Source organism: Bactrocera dorsalis, chromosome 4, assembly GCF_023373825.1.
Source record: "Bactrocera dorsalis isolate Fly_Bdor chromosome 4, ASM2337382v1, whole genome shotgun sequence".
In the NCBI taxonomy this organism is placed as follows: domain Eukaryota; kingdom Metazoa; phylum Arthropoda; class Insecta; order Diptera; family Tephritidae; genus Bactrocera; species Bactrocera dorsalis.
In genome coordinates, this window is record NC_064306.1 from 53,644,311 (window position 1) to 53,663,623 (window position 19,313).

The following is a 19,313-nucleotide window of genomic DNA, read 5'->3' on the forward strand; positions in this document are numbered from 1 at the left end:
CCGTTAATTTGCGCTTATCATCCTCCGTATTTGTACTAAAGATTTTTTAATTACACTCACACTTCGGTGCTCATCGGTTTCTATAAGGTTTTGTTCTCCAGACTCGTCGTCAGTGTGACTATTTAGCTGCGCTCCTATAAGTGTTTCTCACATGCTGTGCCAGTAAGTTGGGGATATGTATGGTCGCTAACCCACTTGTGCGCGCGTTGAGGTGTTAATAATGTCTGCATAGTCATATATTCCCTAATCTACCCCAATGCTTGGAACCCTCACAAGTTTTCTTTTTCTTACTATTCAAAGATTATTTCTCCGGGAGTTTAATGAACTTTTTAAGTGTGCGCATCACGTGACGAGTGTTTTCCATAGTCGTCATGTGATAAATAAATATTTTTTCTTTAATTACTTTATTATACATAGACATACAGACATACAAGACAATGGTTATACGTGTAAGAAATTACGTAAATCAAAGCGGAGCAATTTAAATTTAAATGAATTAACGGAAATTTGTAAAGTCAGTTGTATAATGTGAGTTCCTTTTAGGTACATTTTGCTTTGAAAGTGTTCTAGAACTATTCCTAAGCCCCTGGAGTTTTGCTATCTTAACTGAAAATACTGAAACCTTATTGCCTCAGCCTGATACTGCAAGATTTCGACTTTCATTGCTTTTCAGTTGGTTTTGATTATGTTCTTTCGCTACGAAGCTTGAACGTGTCCAAAGAGCGCCTCTGCGGTGTATAAAGGACTACACCAAAAATAGCACTTAATGCCATTCTTCATATAGCACCCGTGGATATTGCCGGCATGTCCATGTAGGTCGCTCTATGGCTCAATGAAGTTAGGTATATAAAGTGGTCCAAACAGAGACACGCGGAAACTTTCTCCTTCAATTACTTCTCTGAAAACTTGGACCACTGCGCTACAGTTGGAGAAAGGTTACAGTAAGCTTGTTCACGGATAAGTCGAAGCTAGAAAGGTAGGTTGGAGGCAAAGCATCCTGTAACGAGCTTTCTCTCAAATTTTGCTTAGGCTACCAGACTACTTAAATGTCACTTCTTTCAGGGAGGTGAATATTCACTCCGGCAGTAGAGCGGCAGTAATAGCGTCGAGCTTTGAGCTGTGCGCTCAAAGTTAAGTTAGTTAGTGTCAATCCTCATTAGATATAGCATCAAGCTACTTCATTATCAGACTCGTTTCGGTGCCTGGTCATAGTAGAATCACTGGAAACTGCAAAGCCGATGAGCTAGCAAGAGGGGGCACCCTTACCCCGCTCGCATTCGAGTGGGGACGAGTTGGATCTCCTTTGTTATCTTGCGTTCTAGCTCTGGACCGATGGATCTCGAGTGAGCTTGGTCAATGATCAGCTTCTGAGCGTCTGCGAGATCCTTCTGACCTAGAGTAGAACGTAGGAATTTTTCTAAACTACTCTTAGCAAAGTTCATCTTGCCAAATCGTAGCAGTTCTTTCTGGGCATTGTCCAACAGGCATTCTTGCTGTATGACATAAAAATCCATTCGGACGTCATTGACAAAATTGTGTGGGAAAAGGTCAGATAGAATCATTTCGGCACTTTCTCCTACATTGTTCTGCCTTTGCAAGATCGCTGTTGAAATATTTCGGTAGTCACACTTTCGGCGAACCAGTATAGCCGATACTGACCTCCGTTTCAATAAATTTATGATCGGCTAGGATCAGTTATGTAAGAGTTCTAGGTACCACAATTTATGAGGGTCGTTAGAGGCAATTGTGTAAGAGTTCTAGGTACCACAATATAAGCTGTCCAAGTGAGTTCTCTAGTAGGATCGATCATTTAACCTATGCTGTGTCTCAAATCCTATCAATATTTATATAACGATATTGTTTATATTTTTGGTCGAGAAATATCGACATTGTGTGGACCTCTTTGCTTGACAACTAGTAGATTTGCTCAGAGATTTAATAAACCTGTTTATTTTTCGAAGAAACCAAAGAGAGTACGAATTTTCTCTCGATATGCATTTTCGACCTGCTATTTCTTTCCAGAAAGTGGTCGTTTTCAAATTAGTCGCGCCTTTTTTACTCAAATGTACTCGATTTGATAATCCATCAAAAAGTGTATACACAAGAATTTGTAGGAAAGTTTTCAATATATTGGAATAATTACACATTATTCGAAGTCAGCCCAATCATTGTAATCGGAGGGGATTTAGATATTTTTTCTATATCTAGTATAAACCAAGCCTTACTTCTACTGGTTAGTAGCGGAAGAGGAAATTTAGTAAAACACTAGCATAGTTTGAGTAGATAAGCTCTATGGGGATATGCATGTAGGTCAACCAACAAAACATGAAAACAAACCCGTCAAAGGAAAACAACAGTCAACCCAAAACAACACCAACAAAAAAGTGATAAAAAGCGAACACTTACTTACCCCTCCCACCTTCTGTGCGATAAGGTGCATTGGTATCATGTGGATCTGGTTCAGGTGCGGTATTCTGTGTGTCCAACATATTCGCTTTGCGTGCGGGAATTTCTGTTGTAGAAGAAGGGACATATGGATATACGAAAAAATGACATTAGTAGGAAGGCATGTGTATTAAGATTTGTAAATAACGACGAAGAAAGGTTAAGAACGGAAAGCAAGAACTTACTGATGCATGGCGCAATGTGTGAACGGCTCTGTTGATAGCCACGCGCACAGCGATTGCAGGTGAGACCGGTCACACCATCCTTGCAGGGGCATTGCCCAGACGTGTTGTTGCAAGTTTTGCCCGACGAGCCGATGGGATGGCATTCACAGGCTGCAAGAAAAGAAAGAAATACGAATTAATGAAGTGAAATGCAAAGCAGTAAATGGTAAAAATTTAATTAGGTGTACATATGGAGCGCATTTAGCGCTTGAATTTATGCGCCGCTTCACACAAAATAACGGCAATCTTAATGTACAACCAAATGTGGCTGCTGAGGTGGCTAAAAGACAAGGCAAATACTGCAGGCTGCTTAATATTGAACAATTTTTGTTTGCTTTCTTGAGATTTAATCACTTGTAATTAGTTTTATGGCGCTTCAAGGCTGCGCGGTCTGCGCTGTGCACTCGGCCGGCAGTTTGGTCAGTGGCAAATTGCAATAAAAAAAGAAGAGCGAGAACAAAGACGATATTTTGGTGGTCAACAGTTGACCGCATCAATATCAAACGGCGATGAAGCGCAACAATTGAAAATGATAAGTCGAGACAAAGTCAGCGAAAGCTGTGAAGTAGCGCTGTTGTTCTCTTCCGCTTGGCTGTTGAACCGTACAAAATTCAAGTGAATCGCTACTGCAAGTGGCGTAATACGTGGATAAGTGTGTTAAGTGCGAACAAAAGGATTGCATAGCAGAGATTTTGAAAAGAGGGAGAGAGGGGGAGGGAGAGAGAGAAAGAGATATAGGCAGGTAGTAGGCGGGTGTATGCGTTGAGCTGTAAGCGGTTCATCTGCGGTCTGCAAAACATCAATAAGAACCAGGCGCGCTCCGTCGCTGCTGTTGAAGGTCCGATTTTCCTCAGCATCCGAGCGTTGAATGATCAAACCCGTTGCTATTCCAGCTGCTGAAGAGCTGGAAGAAAATTCTTTCACCATTCTTTTCACACTCTTGCAGGCAAAGCTATTTTACGACGGCCAAATTAAGTGCCAAAACGCGCGAAGCATGGCAAGCAAGTGCTCGCATTCAAATATTTGACGTAAAACTCACTTAAATCCAGCAGGCCCCTAGCGCTGACCCCCATTAACACCGCGTAGCGTGTTAAATTTAATGCCTTGCGCATTTTCAGAATTTTCGCAATTTCACTTTTTTCTCCCCACTGACCACATTTTCGCGGCAAAAGTGAAATGCTGCTTCTTCTCTACTGCATAGCTGTGGTTATGCGCGCATAAATGTCTTAATGCGCTTAGCCAGCTAATTTTTCATTTTCATAAATTCAATTAAGACTTAATTTTTGTGCGCTGCTGCTTTTTAGCAGCTTATCTGCGGCTTAAAGCGTGATTTGCAAGCGTGCAGTAAATGCAAAAAAGCGTAAAAAACTTTGCATTTAATTGAATATAAAAAATTACCACCATATAAATATATATGCAAGTGTGTGTGTTGGTTGGTGTGTAGGGCGCATTATAATTTTGCGGTTCATTGCTCAGTGCGCCATTTAGCGTTGCATACTTTAATGCGCCATGCCATGAATTGGCATTTTTTCCCGGCGCTTGCCTTCTGGCTTTGGGGCCTTTTGCTGGCTGTGCATTTTATTGCACGAAAAGCGGCTTACTGTTGCAAATATATTATTTTTAATTGGCTTATGCGCGCGAAATTGAAAAAGTTTGTAGAAAATGTCGAAAAGCCAGGAAGCGGAAATGGTTTGGGTGGTGTTGTCTAAATTTTCACTTTTCGCAATGTTTCTTTCGAAAATTTTTCAAAAGTAATTGGTGAAGTGGTTGGTCAGCGCCTGCAGAATATTGGTGTAAATTGTTAGAAGTACTAAGTAACAGTCTTTGAGTGGAAAGCATCAACTGATCATCAACACATTAGTAAAATAAACCACTAGTACCGCTTGAGAATCGACGGTTAACAGTCAGAGATCTTACTGGCATCGTTGGAATATCGAAAGGATCAGTGAAAACCATTTTAAAATATCCTTCGGACTAAGAAAAGTGAAAGCACGATTGATTCCAATATTACAAAAATTTTTTCGAAATGCACCGACGTGTTAACGTCTGCGGAACAAGGCTTTTCGACTACCAGGATGACATGCAACGCATTGATATTAGTGATGAGTCTTGCATCTGTGCTTACGACTGGGAAACGGACGCTAAGTCGGCTGAATATCGTGGCAAAGATGAGTCGTAGCCGAAAAAACACGTCAAAGCAGGTCAAAAATCTATGTTATGTTGACAGCTTTCTTCGTTTATCGAGGTGTGGTGCACTCTAAACCGGCCAAACTGTCAACAAGGATTGTTAATTGAGTGCTTTGCATCGTTTGCGCGAAGCTATTCAATCAATATCGTGCCGCAACCACCATATTCGCGTGATTTTGTTCCATGTGACTTTTGGCTATTTAGCAAACTAAAACGACTGCTCAGGGGAAACCGTTTTGCGTCAATTGAAGTCGTTAAACGTGAATCGCTTCTCGCATTGAAGGCTTTTCCGGAAATTATTTTAAACAATTGGATTGGAGCAGGATTGGAGAAAACGTTGGCACAAGTGTATTGTGGTCAAGAGGAATCACTTTATGGGGGACGACATAGATTTTGAATTCTAAATTAAGAATTTTGAAACAAAGAACAAAGTCTTACTATTTTTTGCTCATAGTAGTAAATAGTATTTATAATATTTTGAATGGAGTTCTAAATTCCTGTGTTAGGGCAATGCGCCGAAATGTAGGCAACATTTTTAAAGTAAGTTCTTTGTATACAGTTTTTGGTGTCCGCATTTAAAGCATTTTTTTCATGTAGATTAAAAATATTATATAATGGTTTTTTAGTTTGAAAATTAAGTCTGAAGTCGTAAGTTTCGACGAGGGACTATTATAACGGGTGATTTTTTTGAGGTTAGGATTTTCATGCATTAGTATTTGACAGATCACGTGGGATTTCAGACATGGTGTCAAAGAGAAAGATGCTCAGTATGCTTTGACATTTCATCATGAATAGACTTACTAACGAGCAACGCTTGCAAATCATTGAATTTTATTACCAAAATCAGTGTTCGGTTCGAAATGTGTTTCGCGCTTTACGTCCGATTTATGGTCTACATAATCGACCAAGTGAGCAAACAATTAATGCGATTGTGACCAAGTTTCGCACTCAGTTTACTTTATTGGACATTAAACCAACCACACGAATGCGTACAGTGCGTACAGAAGAGAATATTGCGTCTGTTTCTGAGAGTGTGGCTGAAGACCGTGAAATGTCGATTCGTCGCCGTTCGCAGCAATTGGGTTTGTGTTATTCGACCACATGGAAGATTTTACGCAAAGATCTTGGTGTAAAACCGTATAAAATGGAAGAACTGAACTTGGTTGACATGTGGTTTCAACAAGATGGCGCTACATGCCACACAGCTCGCGATTCTATGGCCATTTTGAGGGAAAACTTCGGACAACAATTCATCTCAAGAAATGGACCCGTAAGTTGGCCACCAAGATCATGCGATTTAACGCCTTTAGACTATTTTTTGTGGGGCTACGTCAAGTCTAAAGTCTACAGAAATAAGCCAGCAACTATTCCAGCTTTGGAAGACAACATTTCCGAAGAAATTCGGGCTATTCCGGCCGAAATGCTCGAAAAAGTTGCCCAAAATTGGACTTTCCGAATGGACCACCTAAGACGCAGCCGCGGTCAACATTTAAATGAAATTATCTTCAAAAAGTAAATGTCATGAACCAATCTAACGTTTCAAATAAAGAACCGATGAGATTTTGCAAATTTTATGCGTTTTTTTTTTAAAAAAAGTTATCAAGCTCTTAAAAAATCACCCTTTATAACATGTTTAATCTATATGAAAAAAATTGTTGAAAAAATCAATTCCAAATCTTAGAAAAATTTTTAGTAATTGCGCTGAAAGCATGTCTTCAACCAACAACGAACGCATACATTGAGGGCTAAGCTCTTACACCCACGAATTGCATTTTAGCAACCATATGGTGTAGCAAGGCAAATATAGTTAAAACTATTAAAGCCATAAATTCGCGCAAATAATCAACATAATCTCCGGTTATGGCTAACAGACGATTAAAAGTTTTCAGCGCGCGCAACTGTTGCAAGCAGCCAGTGTAAATAAGTAACTGCAAGCAAACATGCGCTATTTCTCTGTGATAAACACAAAAATATTCAACTGAGTAAACTAAGTGGTTTTGCATGAGGCAAAACTTTTCCGACCAACGCAAGTAAAGCGAAGAAAAATAAATACTTTGGAGGCAACGAAAGGAGCAGACAACAAAAAGCTCACTCGCGCTCTACGCAGAAGACGCGGTTGGGGGTTAACAATAAGAGTATATGTGCTGCACAGTGTATCCGTAAATTATGCGAGTGCGACAAATAAATCTGCAGCTTAAACATTTCAGACGCTCGTTTGTAAACGCGAGCATACATTTCTTTGTGTGTGTATTGGTGCGGAGCAGCACACGCCCACAGCATCCTGCAGACATCAAATGCACAAAACGGCGTCACTTAGCATTAGATGATCGTCGGTAGTGTCGAGCAACACGCTCAAGAGTTGTCGCGCAATAATTCCCAACAATCGCTATGAGGGGTGTTGCATGTGCCACCAAACACTAAGTTGACAATTGCAAAACGGCAAAATGGTGCTTTGTTGCTTGCAAGCCAACAAATGCTCAGACGCCGCAGACTGACTGACAATGCAAGCAACAGCAATTGCCCTCAGCGCACTTTCATTGTTATTGCTATTGTTATTTTAGCATTATTATTATTATTATTATTATTGTTATTGTACCCGCTTTTGACACTTTTAAGATCTCTATCAAAGCGCTGAGCACTATGCATTCATATGCGCTGGATGAAATAGTAAATCTTACAAGTTTAAGCGGCTAATAAATTAACATTTGCAAAACTCAAAACCGAATGCGAACGGTGATATAAATTCGGCGCAGATTAATGGGTTCATATATTTGATGTCAAGTAAAAGTAAAAAAAAAAAATAATATGTATAATATTACTCAATTAAATGAGACTCATAAATATGAGTTTAATACACTTTTCCATCGAAGCATAATCATTTATGCTCTGTTTTTATAAAACAACGCCCAAAATGATGGCGAGCTTTGTTTAAATTTATTACATTTGTGCCGCTCCAGACTAAATATATTAATAATTATTATAATAATTGCCTCAGTGTAAATTTATATTATTTTGTCATGTTGCAGCAAATAATTGCCAATATGTGTTTGACCGCTTTTATACTAAACACTTTCGATTCGTCACTTTCCTACTCGCAATGTTTAAGCTGCTCACAAAAGTTACAAAATAAAAATTTAATAAATTTTATAAATTTATTTACATTACCTCCTCACTTTGATAAAAGTTCCTGCTATTCTGCCTCTATTTGATTGTACCAGTCTACTTTACTTATACCAATTGTTTGTTCGATTCGACAGTCTAAAGGATTTGGGAAATGAAAGAGAACCATGTTTTCATTGCGAGATTTAGTTTTAACTAAATCTTTTTTTTCAATTCAAATTGAAAGATATCATATCAGTTAGCGGAGGCAATTGAAATCTAAGATATTCTTAATATATAGCCCTTTCGCGCAGGAGTGAATCGATCAACTAACCGGCTTTTGCTCGATTAAAGCACTAATTTAGTTAAATTTATCATACAAAATAAAAATTGAAATCTAGCTGAAACTAGAATGAAACCCTGCGGGTTGTTGTCCACACTATAAACTTGGCTCTGTCGGTTGTGGTCCAGACTGTATTTTTTTTGCTTTTAAAAGGAGGGGGAAGCATCAAAAGCCAGAGCGCGGAACTCCAATCTTTAACTTACTTCCACCTCCAGACTCTTCCACGGAACCACTTGATTTAGTATTACTGGCAGTGATAAAACTTTTAAGTCTCCTCTATGGCACGGACTGATGGACGTCTAATCTGCTCTATAGGTCTCAGTTTTGTCATGTTCGAGGTTGCCGCAGCTTTCCAGTTCTCACTGAGCTGAAACATGAGTGTCCGTAAAATTTCCATGGCAAAACTAACACAGAGTGTAGTCTAAAGTTTTTCCAGTACTTAAAAAGCGATGGCAATAAAAAATACATGCTCAGAGTATTCAAATCACTTTCAACACGTCGGACCATTCGGACTAATGTCTTGCTGGAATCTATACATGTAGCTTCTGAAGTACCCATGTCCACTTAGGTTAGGTAGAAATTCAGGTGCCCATGTCGTCTGTCTATCCACGAAAGGTTATCCGGTATCAGTCCGTGGATCCATCGTCCTTTGAGTGAGGTTAGCCATCACTGCTGCCATATTGTTAAGCGTTTGACTTCCTCCTCTCTTTTGGCTCCTCTAGACGGCTCTGACGGCTCATTCTGGATGTTAACGGGCATCATACGGGCTAATACTTTAGCAGTGTCTGAAAAGCACTGCCTATGCTCTGCGCTTATTTGTTGGATGTGCTTTAAGTAGAACCAATTGCTGGACTTTGCTTAGGTCGGGAAATATCATATTTTTTAAACACGCATCGTACATGCTTGTGAATAGTTTTGGTTTCAAAATCACAACTTCCTTTTAGGCTCTGTTTGGTATGCCTATACCAGGCGCTTTGCTGCTTTTAAATTTTTCGGCTATGGCCAATATTTTTTTTTCACTAACTAGCAGTGGTGGCTCTACGACCCCATAGGATAGCATAAGAAATAAGGTGGTGTTTTGAGACCAAAGTTTTGACGACATTCCTCATAAAAGATGCGCGTTTGGATTGATGCCTTGTTTCTGAATTTTGAAATATAGATTTTGTAGCCCAGGCTGTAAATTTGGTTTTGTACACTGATAAAATAGTAATCAGCTGATGAATTTTAATCATTAAAAAAATTACAAAGTGAAGAACAAAGTATAACAGGTGATTGTTATTCGAGTAGACAATACCTAGTTTATATAAGGCTAAAAATGTTGAATAGTTCTTGAAAAAATTGCTTGCAACCTTGTCTTTATTCAATTCTTAAGAAAGGGCGGGAGGGGAAAAATGACAAAAATCCGAATTCCATAGAGAAAAGTTAAATGGCAAAGTTGCCGGTAATAAAAAGATCTACAACTATTGTATGAACGCGTTTTTCACATAACCTCAAAATTAATGTGGAAAACTCAAATAACCAATTTTTTTTTATTTTTAAAAAACAATTTTCTATCATGAAATTCGTTGTAAGTTTACCTTTTTATGTCCCAAAGAACATTTTTATTTAAAATATTTATTTTTTCACCTTTTTTTGACATAATATTGGAAAAGTACTCTATTAAATTTAATTTAATTAAAAAAGTTAATTAAAAATCTTTCAAAGTTTCTTTTTATTCATTCGTTGTTTATATTCTGCTGCCATAGTTATATCGTCATAAAAATGGCATAATAAATATATGACAATGGGTCACATTTATTGCAATATACTTGTATACTTGTCTTAAATGTCTGCACGCCATATTCTATGAATAATTTCAACATTTGTGTGCCTGATTTTACATAAATGGCTTAAAGCTTTTGGAAATTAATTACGCACACACAATATAAACTCTTTCAATGAACATTTTTTGACAAATCAAATTCTTTTTGTTATTGCCATTTATGTAGCTAATGGCTCTTTGGCGATTAACTATTGTTGTCATATTTAATAAAAACTATTTTAATGTCTTTGCATTAATCAAATGTGACAAAAAGTGGGCAAATAACATAATAGGTGTGTAGGCATGTCATTATTATTTATATAAATGTTTGAATGAGTGAATGACAGATGTAATTCGTAAGCTTGTAAAACCATATTTTGAAAGTAAGAAATTTTTTTAAAATAATTATTAAGTATCGGTGTGACTATAAAGGTTAAGTAAACAAGCGAAAAATACTATAAACAATATAGTGTAAATAGCGTCAACTAAGTATAATTTATATTTATTTTATGAATTTATGAATAAAGTTCAAAACTGGTACCATCTGTTGGAAATATTTGTAATTTATTTGCTTTTATTAATTCTGAAGATTTACCGCTAAATTTTACAACAGTCGACATAATACTAATACGAAATTTTTTGATAACACTTTCCAAAAGAGCCACTTTTTCCAATATTCATTAAGCTACCTGGCTGTCTCCGGATCGAAAAACTACCAACCAGGTCGATCATGTTGTGATAGACGGAAGACACGTCTCCAGTGTTTTAGATGTGCGTGCGCTCCGAGGTCCCAACATCGACTCGGACCACTATCTTGTTGCAGCCAAGATTCGCACCCGCCTCTGCGCAGCAAAAAACGCACGCCAACAAACACAAGGAAGGTTCGACGTCGAGAAGCTGCAATCACAATAGACAGCCGAACGATTTTCTACTCGGCTCGCACTCCTGCTCTCTGAGAGCACTCGTCAACAACTCGGTATAAGGGAATGTCTTTAAGAATTGTATTCCAAAGACCTGTGCAAAATGAAAATTAATTTTGAATGAATGAAAATGAATTTATGAAGATCGGTTGAGTAGTTCTCGAGGAATCTTGCCAAACGACTTCAAAAACACAGTTTCGAGAAAAACGGGTTTAAAGACGGCGCACTTAGCCTTTGTCAGTCCGAGTCATACTTGAGCAGATGATCAAATCATTTTAATTAAGATTTGAAACTATATATTTTTCGTCTGATTATATCCGGGATTTAGATATTATATGTAGGCAAGTACTAGAATAACTTAATAAACTTAAACAAGAGTTATGGGTCTTTACAATTATATATAATTTCTGATATATACCATATATGTATGGTATTGAAATCTTAAGAGCTTAATTCATAACTTGATAGATGGTAATCGCGATCTACCTTAGCTTCTAAGCTTTTTATATTTGGCTCAAAAAATCCTTGTTTAAAATTTTTGATAATTGCGAAAATTTATTTTAAATGCTGATCTTTCTACAATAATACTCTGTGATTTCAGTAACTTATATTTTTATTATTCACATATGTAGGCAACTCTGAGTATCAATGTTCTAGCATTAAGACAAGACAGACTTTTCGCAAGCCGCTGTAAGCCGTGTAAATACTCATTAAATTACACCAGCGCTAAAGTGTTGCTGCGAAATGGAGATGCAACAGCGCGGGTCCATTTATGAGAAACACACACGAGTGGGGCAGTGGCTGTAAACAGCTGTCAGGATACCTGTCAGTTGGCTGTCAAGTGCATGTAAACGCCAGCTGGCGATGGGCAGCAAAAACACTCGCATGGCATATCTTCGGTTACACGCTAAAGCCTCGGGCTGTGTAACAGAGTTTGCAATAATAAAAGTGAAAATAAATATGTAATGATAAAAACGGTGTATACATATCTACATGTATGTGTCAGTTTGTAACAACTGCAATTTATTCGTTTTTATTTCGATGAAATTAAGCAAATCGAGAATGAAAAAAATTGCCACCAACGTTGACCACCAACAGCTGGTCCTTTAAAAGCATGCGTACGTATGTATGTTAGTGTGTCTGTTAGCCGCTGTGTGCTCGCAGTAAAGTCGTAATTTAATATGATTTTAAATGAATTAAATGCGATTTATTCGCTTACACATCCGGCGGTGCGTCGTCACGCCTTTGCCAAAGATAAAAACGTGTATGAATTATACAACAACAACAAAAATAATACAAGTGCTAAAATTAAAATTCAAAGCTGTAATGTAAACAGCCACAATGATATACATATACAACACACATTTTTTGTTTAAAAATATTTGCCTTGCAAAACAATAACAAAAAAGGCGTATTGTATTAATTTTCGCCATTTTTATGTTTGTGTGTCACTTTCCGCAAGTTCATTACATGAGTTGGCATATAAATTTTCACACGCTGACGCTCATGACAAGCGGAACGTAATCGAACTGAACAACCGGTTGTCGCCAGAAGATGCTGGTGTCAGCGCTTTGAAATTTATTGTGGCATTAAAATTAGAAGAATGCTTCTTTTTGCTTTCGCCTCATTTTTGCATTCATTAATCGGTTGTTTTTTTTTTAATAATTTTCTTTGTAATATTAAGTACTTTTTATGAAGAAAATGCAATTAATAAATTCTTTGACAATAAAAGTGCCAAGGTGCGTCTTTAACCGGCTAAAATTCTAAAAATAATTGTATTTAGTGCCAATATATTGTTTTTGAAACATTTATTACGTTTGTACTTACAATATATTTATGATCTGGTAACCTTAGGGGGTCGTGAGCTTTGTATACAAACTTTTAAAAGGCTCCTGCATGTTTTTTCTTTATTTAAATGATTAACGATTTGGATTTCAAGAGTTTCTCCCATTTCTTAGACAGCGTACACTTAAGTTCAAGGCGTAGACATTTTATCGTTTCATCAAATTTTTTATCTAATAATGGTCATTCCATGTTTTCAATTAACTTCTCGTCACAATTTCAGCTTTTGCTGTTAGTTTAATTTCATTGTATTTCAGTGGTGGCTTCGGTGCTTTGTCCCCTCTATATGTTTAACTGATGACGTCACTGCTCTATAGTTTAGTTTAATTTTTAAAAGAATATGTTCTGATCATTGTTCGTTTTAATCGTCCTTTACCTGCAAATTCGTTTTTTAAAGGAATTCGTTTCGATCTTACAAGCTCCTTGGTCCTTTAGTTTGAACTTTCGGATATAATTTTCAACCAATATGTCCAGTGTTTTGCTTCTACACATCACAAATATTTCTCTCTGCCGATTTCAGCACTCGGTAACGATCTCTTAGTGTTGAACTTTCGATTGTTAGAAGCGTTTTTCTTTTCTTTCGGTGAACACAAACATCGTAATGTTGTTACAAAACATTGTTCACAGAGAGTTTTAGTAAAGACTGTTAGTGAAGCTAACAATTTTCCTAAGTGGCCTTATTGGTTGTATGTTCTTATGTTGAAACCTTGTTGCAGAGACAACCTCGATTAGACCCTAAGGAAGTCGAACAGTCTCAGTTCGCTGTAAGCACCAAGGTGACCAAATTTCTGAATAGTCGGACTGATGTGTTGTAACACACTCACACCTCTTACGACGGTGTGAAAATAAGTAAACTCGGATAATAATCTCATACCCTGCATTAGGGTTTTGTTAAAAACGCCTAAAAATGCGATAAATCAATAAATAATTCTGGCAGAGACATGCAATTTTTCACACAAAACAACAAAGGTTGTCGATTTGGCTAATTATAAAAAAAGAGTTTTTGTCTCGGAAAAATGTAAACAAAGATGCTTTTGACCTTGTTATATAAGCAAAGGAGTCATTGATTCCCAAAAATCTAAACAAAAGGATCATTAACCTTCAATATAAACAAAGATTTTTGAATTGGCTAAACGTAAATAAAGGTTCTGTACTTGGCTAACTGTAAACAAAACCTATTGACCCCATAAAATGTAAACAAAGGTTGTGGAAAAAACTAAAGAAGGGGTTATTGTTCTTATAAAATCTGGCGAGAGGTCATTGACTACGGGAAAATGTAAACAAATGGGTCATTGATCCCATAAAATGTAAAAAAATGGTTTATTGAATGCAAATGTATAGAAAGGTTGTTGATTTGGCTATTCATAAACAATGGTTGTGGACTTGGCTAAATGTAAAGAAAGTTTGTTTAGTTTGTTAAATGTAAACAAAAGGGTCATTGCCTTCGTAAAATGTAAACAAAAATGCTATTGACCTCGACAATATGTGAAAACAAAGGTTATGGACTTTGCTAAATTTTAATAAAATATCAAGAATGTTTTCTCATGTTATTCTTGATTTTGGGAATAATAATTAAATATCCGAAAAAAAAATTATCTCATAAACCAATTGATAAGTACAAAGTCTTGTTTTCCTACTAATTTCAATTTATATTCTAAACTAAACACAAACGTATTTTTTGGATAACCAAACTTATTTTCCCATACTACAACACACTAATTAATTGCAAATAATAAAAACAAAATGACTATTACACAAGCAACATAAGAGTCGTTGCTCAAAGGACCTTCCAAAAGTAAACGAAAAAATAGAAAAACCAAAAGCCAAACAAAAAATAGTAGAAATCTACGCTTTGAAAACCAATGTAGCAATTAGTACAACACCACAGACACACCAACAACCAAAAGCGCTGCCATTGACTGCTACTGAAGATATTAAGTAGTGCAACATTTACACCGAGTAGCAAGCAAGTAGCAACACTAAACAGCATAAGAGTTGTAGTAATAAATAGAAGTGGCGCACTCCACTCGATGCTCGAGAAATACTTGCAACAGCAACAACTTTATAACAACAACAACAGCTGAGCTTCACATTAAGTGCTGGCGAGCGCAATTAGTGCTGCTGACCAGCGAACCTTTCTTCTTGTGGCCATAAAGCCACCCACTCGCCATGTAACGTAGCGCAAAATAGTGCAAAGTGGAGAGTGCGAATTATGTAGTTGTTGTAGCAATTTGCACAAAGCAGTCGGTGGCTGTGCGAAATGTAGTAAATTTGCATTTTTACTGCAGCAGCGAGCAAATAGGAGCAGGCCAAAAAAGTGAAAGGAATTAAATTGCATAAAATACACAATGAATAGCAGTGTGGGGTGGCAGCAACATTGGAGGCAGCACAACACGAAACTAAGCCAAAGTGACCAGCAACATGTGTCCCTATTAGTGCCCTCGGCACTCTAGTCACTAACTACAAGCGCACCGTCTGTCCGCCCGTCCGTCCGTCTGCTTACTTGGCCTTGTTGCATGCTGCTCTTGTTGCTGCTGCGCACAGTGCACGGTGATTCGTCCTGTTGCTGGAGCAGCGGTCCAGCCATGGCGTTGGTCATTAAAAATTCAAAAGCTTTTGTTAATGCGGTTTTTCGGCGAGTGCCACACTCAAAAGCCGGCAGCAAATAAATGGAGTGTAGTAGCCATGTAAAGTAGTTGCCGGAGTAAAGTATATGTATGGAAGTGTTGCAGGGTGCTGCTTCTAGAATAGTGGAAATAAAGATAGTAAGGGAGTGTTAAGTCGGTGAGGAATCGAAAATTTTATAATTCAACAGATTAGGAAGTTGGTAAAAAAGTTGTATGACTTGAGTGGTCGGTATGAGCCTCCGAGAGTCTGGATTTCTAATTGAACACATGTCTGAACATGCGGAAATCCTCACACGCTGTCCGTTTTCCACCGGATAGTTTATATCGTGGAGTCGGCAAATCAATCTCTGGCGGCATCTTTGGAGTGTAGACTCCTTCAGTGAAGTGACCATCAACTCTGACGGCAGGACGGCGATACTAGTCTTGAAGTCATTAATTGTACGTTCAGGGCTGGTTGAAGAATGACTAAACTATTTATGAAATTGACTCTTTGTGATAAGATTAGTACGGGTGTCAGGCCACCACGGAATCGCAAGGAAAGGTACCCTAGCTGTTAACCTCTTCTCGTGCCTTATACTTCTGGATAGCTGGGCTTTGCGGGAGCAGGCCTACCATCGAGGTGGGCTGCTATCTCAACTTGCCAGATCAAGGCTTAAACACTTGGGAGCTCTTATTTCTGATATCCCACCAAATTGGTGGAGATAGGAATTACACCCCTGTGCAAATTTATATTGATATTTAGGCGATTTGCTGGAGTTCTAATTTTATTGCTTCACAAAAGATTGCCTGTAGTAGTCCAAGTGTGATCTCTAGATCAGTCATCTAACCTAACCTAACCTAAGCTATGTCTCTTAAAATCGAAAATTTGCTAGATGGCGCTGTGGTACAATTTGTGACATACAAACATATCGAAAATAAAAATAATTACTCGGAGAGCATGCTACACTGGGTTCAAAAAAAATGGTCCACAGAGTACCCCAGTGCATGTTATTACTACTCAACCACCGCATTGTTGTTGTCTTACCACAAAATCGCACGGAAATTATATTGCACTTTAATGCAGCAAACACCTGGCGCCCAGGCGAAGCTGCGGCGACTAATTGCTGGTTGAATATTTACACAAATTTATGACTTTACTCGACTATTTGTTATAATGCATTAATAATTTACTCAACTGGTCGTTGGTGACTAGCTTTTTTCCTTATAAATATTATATAATTCATATAAACAACATTTTATTTTATCGAATTTGTTCGTCGCCGCAAACTTCTCTTACGTTTCCGACGAGTCGCTTTAATCTCATCAACTAAATTTCCTACGCCATTTTTCAACGCTGTAAACTCTGCTAACCTTGCGACTTCTCAACTACTTACTATACGCTGCTTCCAGACCCTTTTTGTGCACTTCAATGCCAACGCACTGCCACGGCACGGCTGATAAGCTCTCGCAGCCACAGCCTCAGCGCAGCCTCAACCCGGTTTGCGGCGTCAATGCAGAAGTGCAACAAATTGTTGCAATTTAATTTGTGGCAAAGTGTAAATTAAATGTTCACATTAACGCGCCAACGCAGACGCCAGTAGCGAGCAGGCAGAGCTGCCAATTGCGTTAGTAGCAACACTCGTTGGCAACACTAATGGAATTAAATTAAATGCGATTTGAGTGAATTAGCTAAGTGAAAGAATAAAGATTATGCGGAGGAAGAAGGCTTGAAATAAAAATGGCAAATTGAAGCGAATAAATAAAGATGTTAGAAATTCATTTGCGTTCGCAAATTTAAGCAGAAGAGTGAGGTTATGTGGTTAACAATCAAAGAACGAAAGAAATATGAAGAAAATTACATTTTTATAAATCCCGTGATTGGTTAATAAAATGTGAACAAAAGGATTATTGACACTAAATGTAAATAAAGATTGTTGACTTGGATAAATGTAAACAAATGTTGTGGACTTAACTAAATGTAAACAAAAGGCTCATTGACCTTATGAAATGTAAACAAAAAGGTTATTGAAACTGCGCTCGGCGGCCAGAGATTTTCGTCAAATGAGGAAGCAATCTCTTTCGTGAACTCGTATTTTGCAGACAAAGACGCCAAGTACTATTTGGAAGGGTTGCAGAGATGGGAGCATCGCTGGGAGAAGTGTGTGGAGTTACAAGGAGACTATGTAGAAAAATAAAAAAAAAAATTTGAAAAAGTCGCCTGCATCATGGTTAGGTCGGTTATTTATCGGACAGCCCTCGTATAACTTTCATTTCTGTCCGTTGAATTGAGTTTCAACACCCTTTATATTTTTTTATTAGTAATCGAATTTTCATTTATTATATTACAACTTTTTTCAAAATTTAGCTAATATTTTTATTTCTTTATTTTCAGGTAAGTCTCTTTCACATAAGTTGATGCTTTGTATATTCTTTATATGGATCACTTGTACCCAGTCAGGTCAATAATCATTAGTATATGAAGTAAAACTATAATTAACTATACTTAATTGGTTGGGAACGGAGGTCGCACGGATGAATAACTCTCATTGGACCCACTATTCCACCCTATCTATCCTGCTCAATATTTCTTGATTCTCATGGAATTTATCGCAAATATGCTTCTTAGAAGAGTAATTGCTCTAAGCAGGGGAAATAGGGAGTCTATTGATCCTTACTCTCTATCTTGTAATCGCGGAACTCAGTAAAGACTAATACATGGTCAGGGATCTTCTTAGGGGCGGATCACAGAATGAATTCACTTCAATCTCTCCTTTACATTTAGTGGATTCAAACAAAGCATACATATGTACATATATAAAATTGAGTTTGGCATTAGGCGCTACCAAACTATTACTCATTCATAGACTTATGTGCATGTCCTAACGGGAACCTTTAATGTACCCACTACCGATATAACTTTATCACCAATATCACAAAACACTATTTTTCTAAAAAAACTACGTATCGCGATTCTCTTCTATTTCCGTTCGTCTAAAGAGAATTAAATTCATATTTTCTAATTGTTTTTATTTATTTGCCATTTGGCCTCCGTTGCCGAAAGCACCACTTGAGTGCTCTGCGTGGGATTAATTAAACACAGGGGGCTTCCGCTGAAGCCATATCAATATATTATAATTTGGTGCTGGCCTCCTCATCGTGCTATGCAAATCTATGACACGAGCAGTGAGTCTTATATGTTTTATCCGGTGCTTGCTGATAATCCTCAATATTTATGCGCATGCGCGACGCGCTTTTCAATTACCGTTGATATTTATGTAAGTATGCGAGCATGCTCTGTTCGGAAACAAAAGTGTGACTTTGCGACATATGCATGGAATGGCGAGTATTATTATTTCGTAGATAATACCCGCATAAAGGGGGAAATTGTTGTTGTCGCTAACGTACTTTATTGTGCTTTGAATGACGTTTTCTTGCTTTGGCGTTGCGACTGCGCACATGCCAACAACAGATTTTGAAATAATTTACGCGCTGATAGAGTCACTCGCATATTTTATGATTTGTTTTTCGCCTTCTTTTGTCAGTGGCTTAGCGTTCAGCCCGGCTGGGCGATGTGTTTGAAAGTCAGCAGCGCCTGTTGTCTACAAAATTAATTGTTTGTCTGTTAGGAAGCTACCGTTGCCGCCACTTCTCTATTATGCCCCGGCTAGTGGACATATGCTGTGAGCAGCGCTGCTTACATTTAATCTTTTGTCCACCTCCCTGCTTCACTGTTAGCGATTTAGTACTGTTTTGCATCTATGTACATGAAAAATATATCTAAATACATATGTATACATATATTTTCTCGCCGCACGCTAGTTGCAACAAGACTTATGCGTCTGATTT

General features: G+C 37.7%; 1 protein-coding gene across 3 annotated transcripts in view; it reads right to left on the reverse strand.

Annotated features, from left to right (window-relative positions):
* Positions 1-19,313, reverse strand: part of LOC105228810 (netrin-B) — a 590,578-nt gene that overhangs the window by 17,560 nt on the left and 553,705 nt on the right. For 2 of the 3 annotated variants that reach the window (XM_049455353.1, XM_011208786.4), the window contains exons 3-4: positions 2,631-2,780; positions 2,411-2,512 (exon numbers count right to left, since the gene is read on the reverse strand). In XM_049455353.1, coding sequence (XP_049311310.1) covers positions 2,411-2,512; positions 2,631-2,780 — 252 coding nt within the window. Of the gene's footprint in view, positions 1-2,406; positions 2,513-2,630; positions 2,781-19,313 lie in introns of all 3 variants that reach the window. The other variant, XM_049455355.1, reaches the window with a different exon arrangement.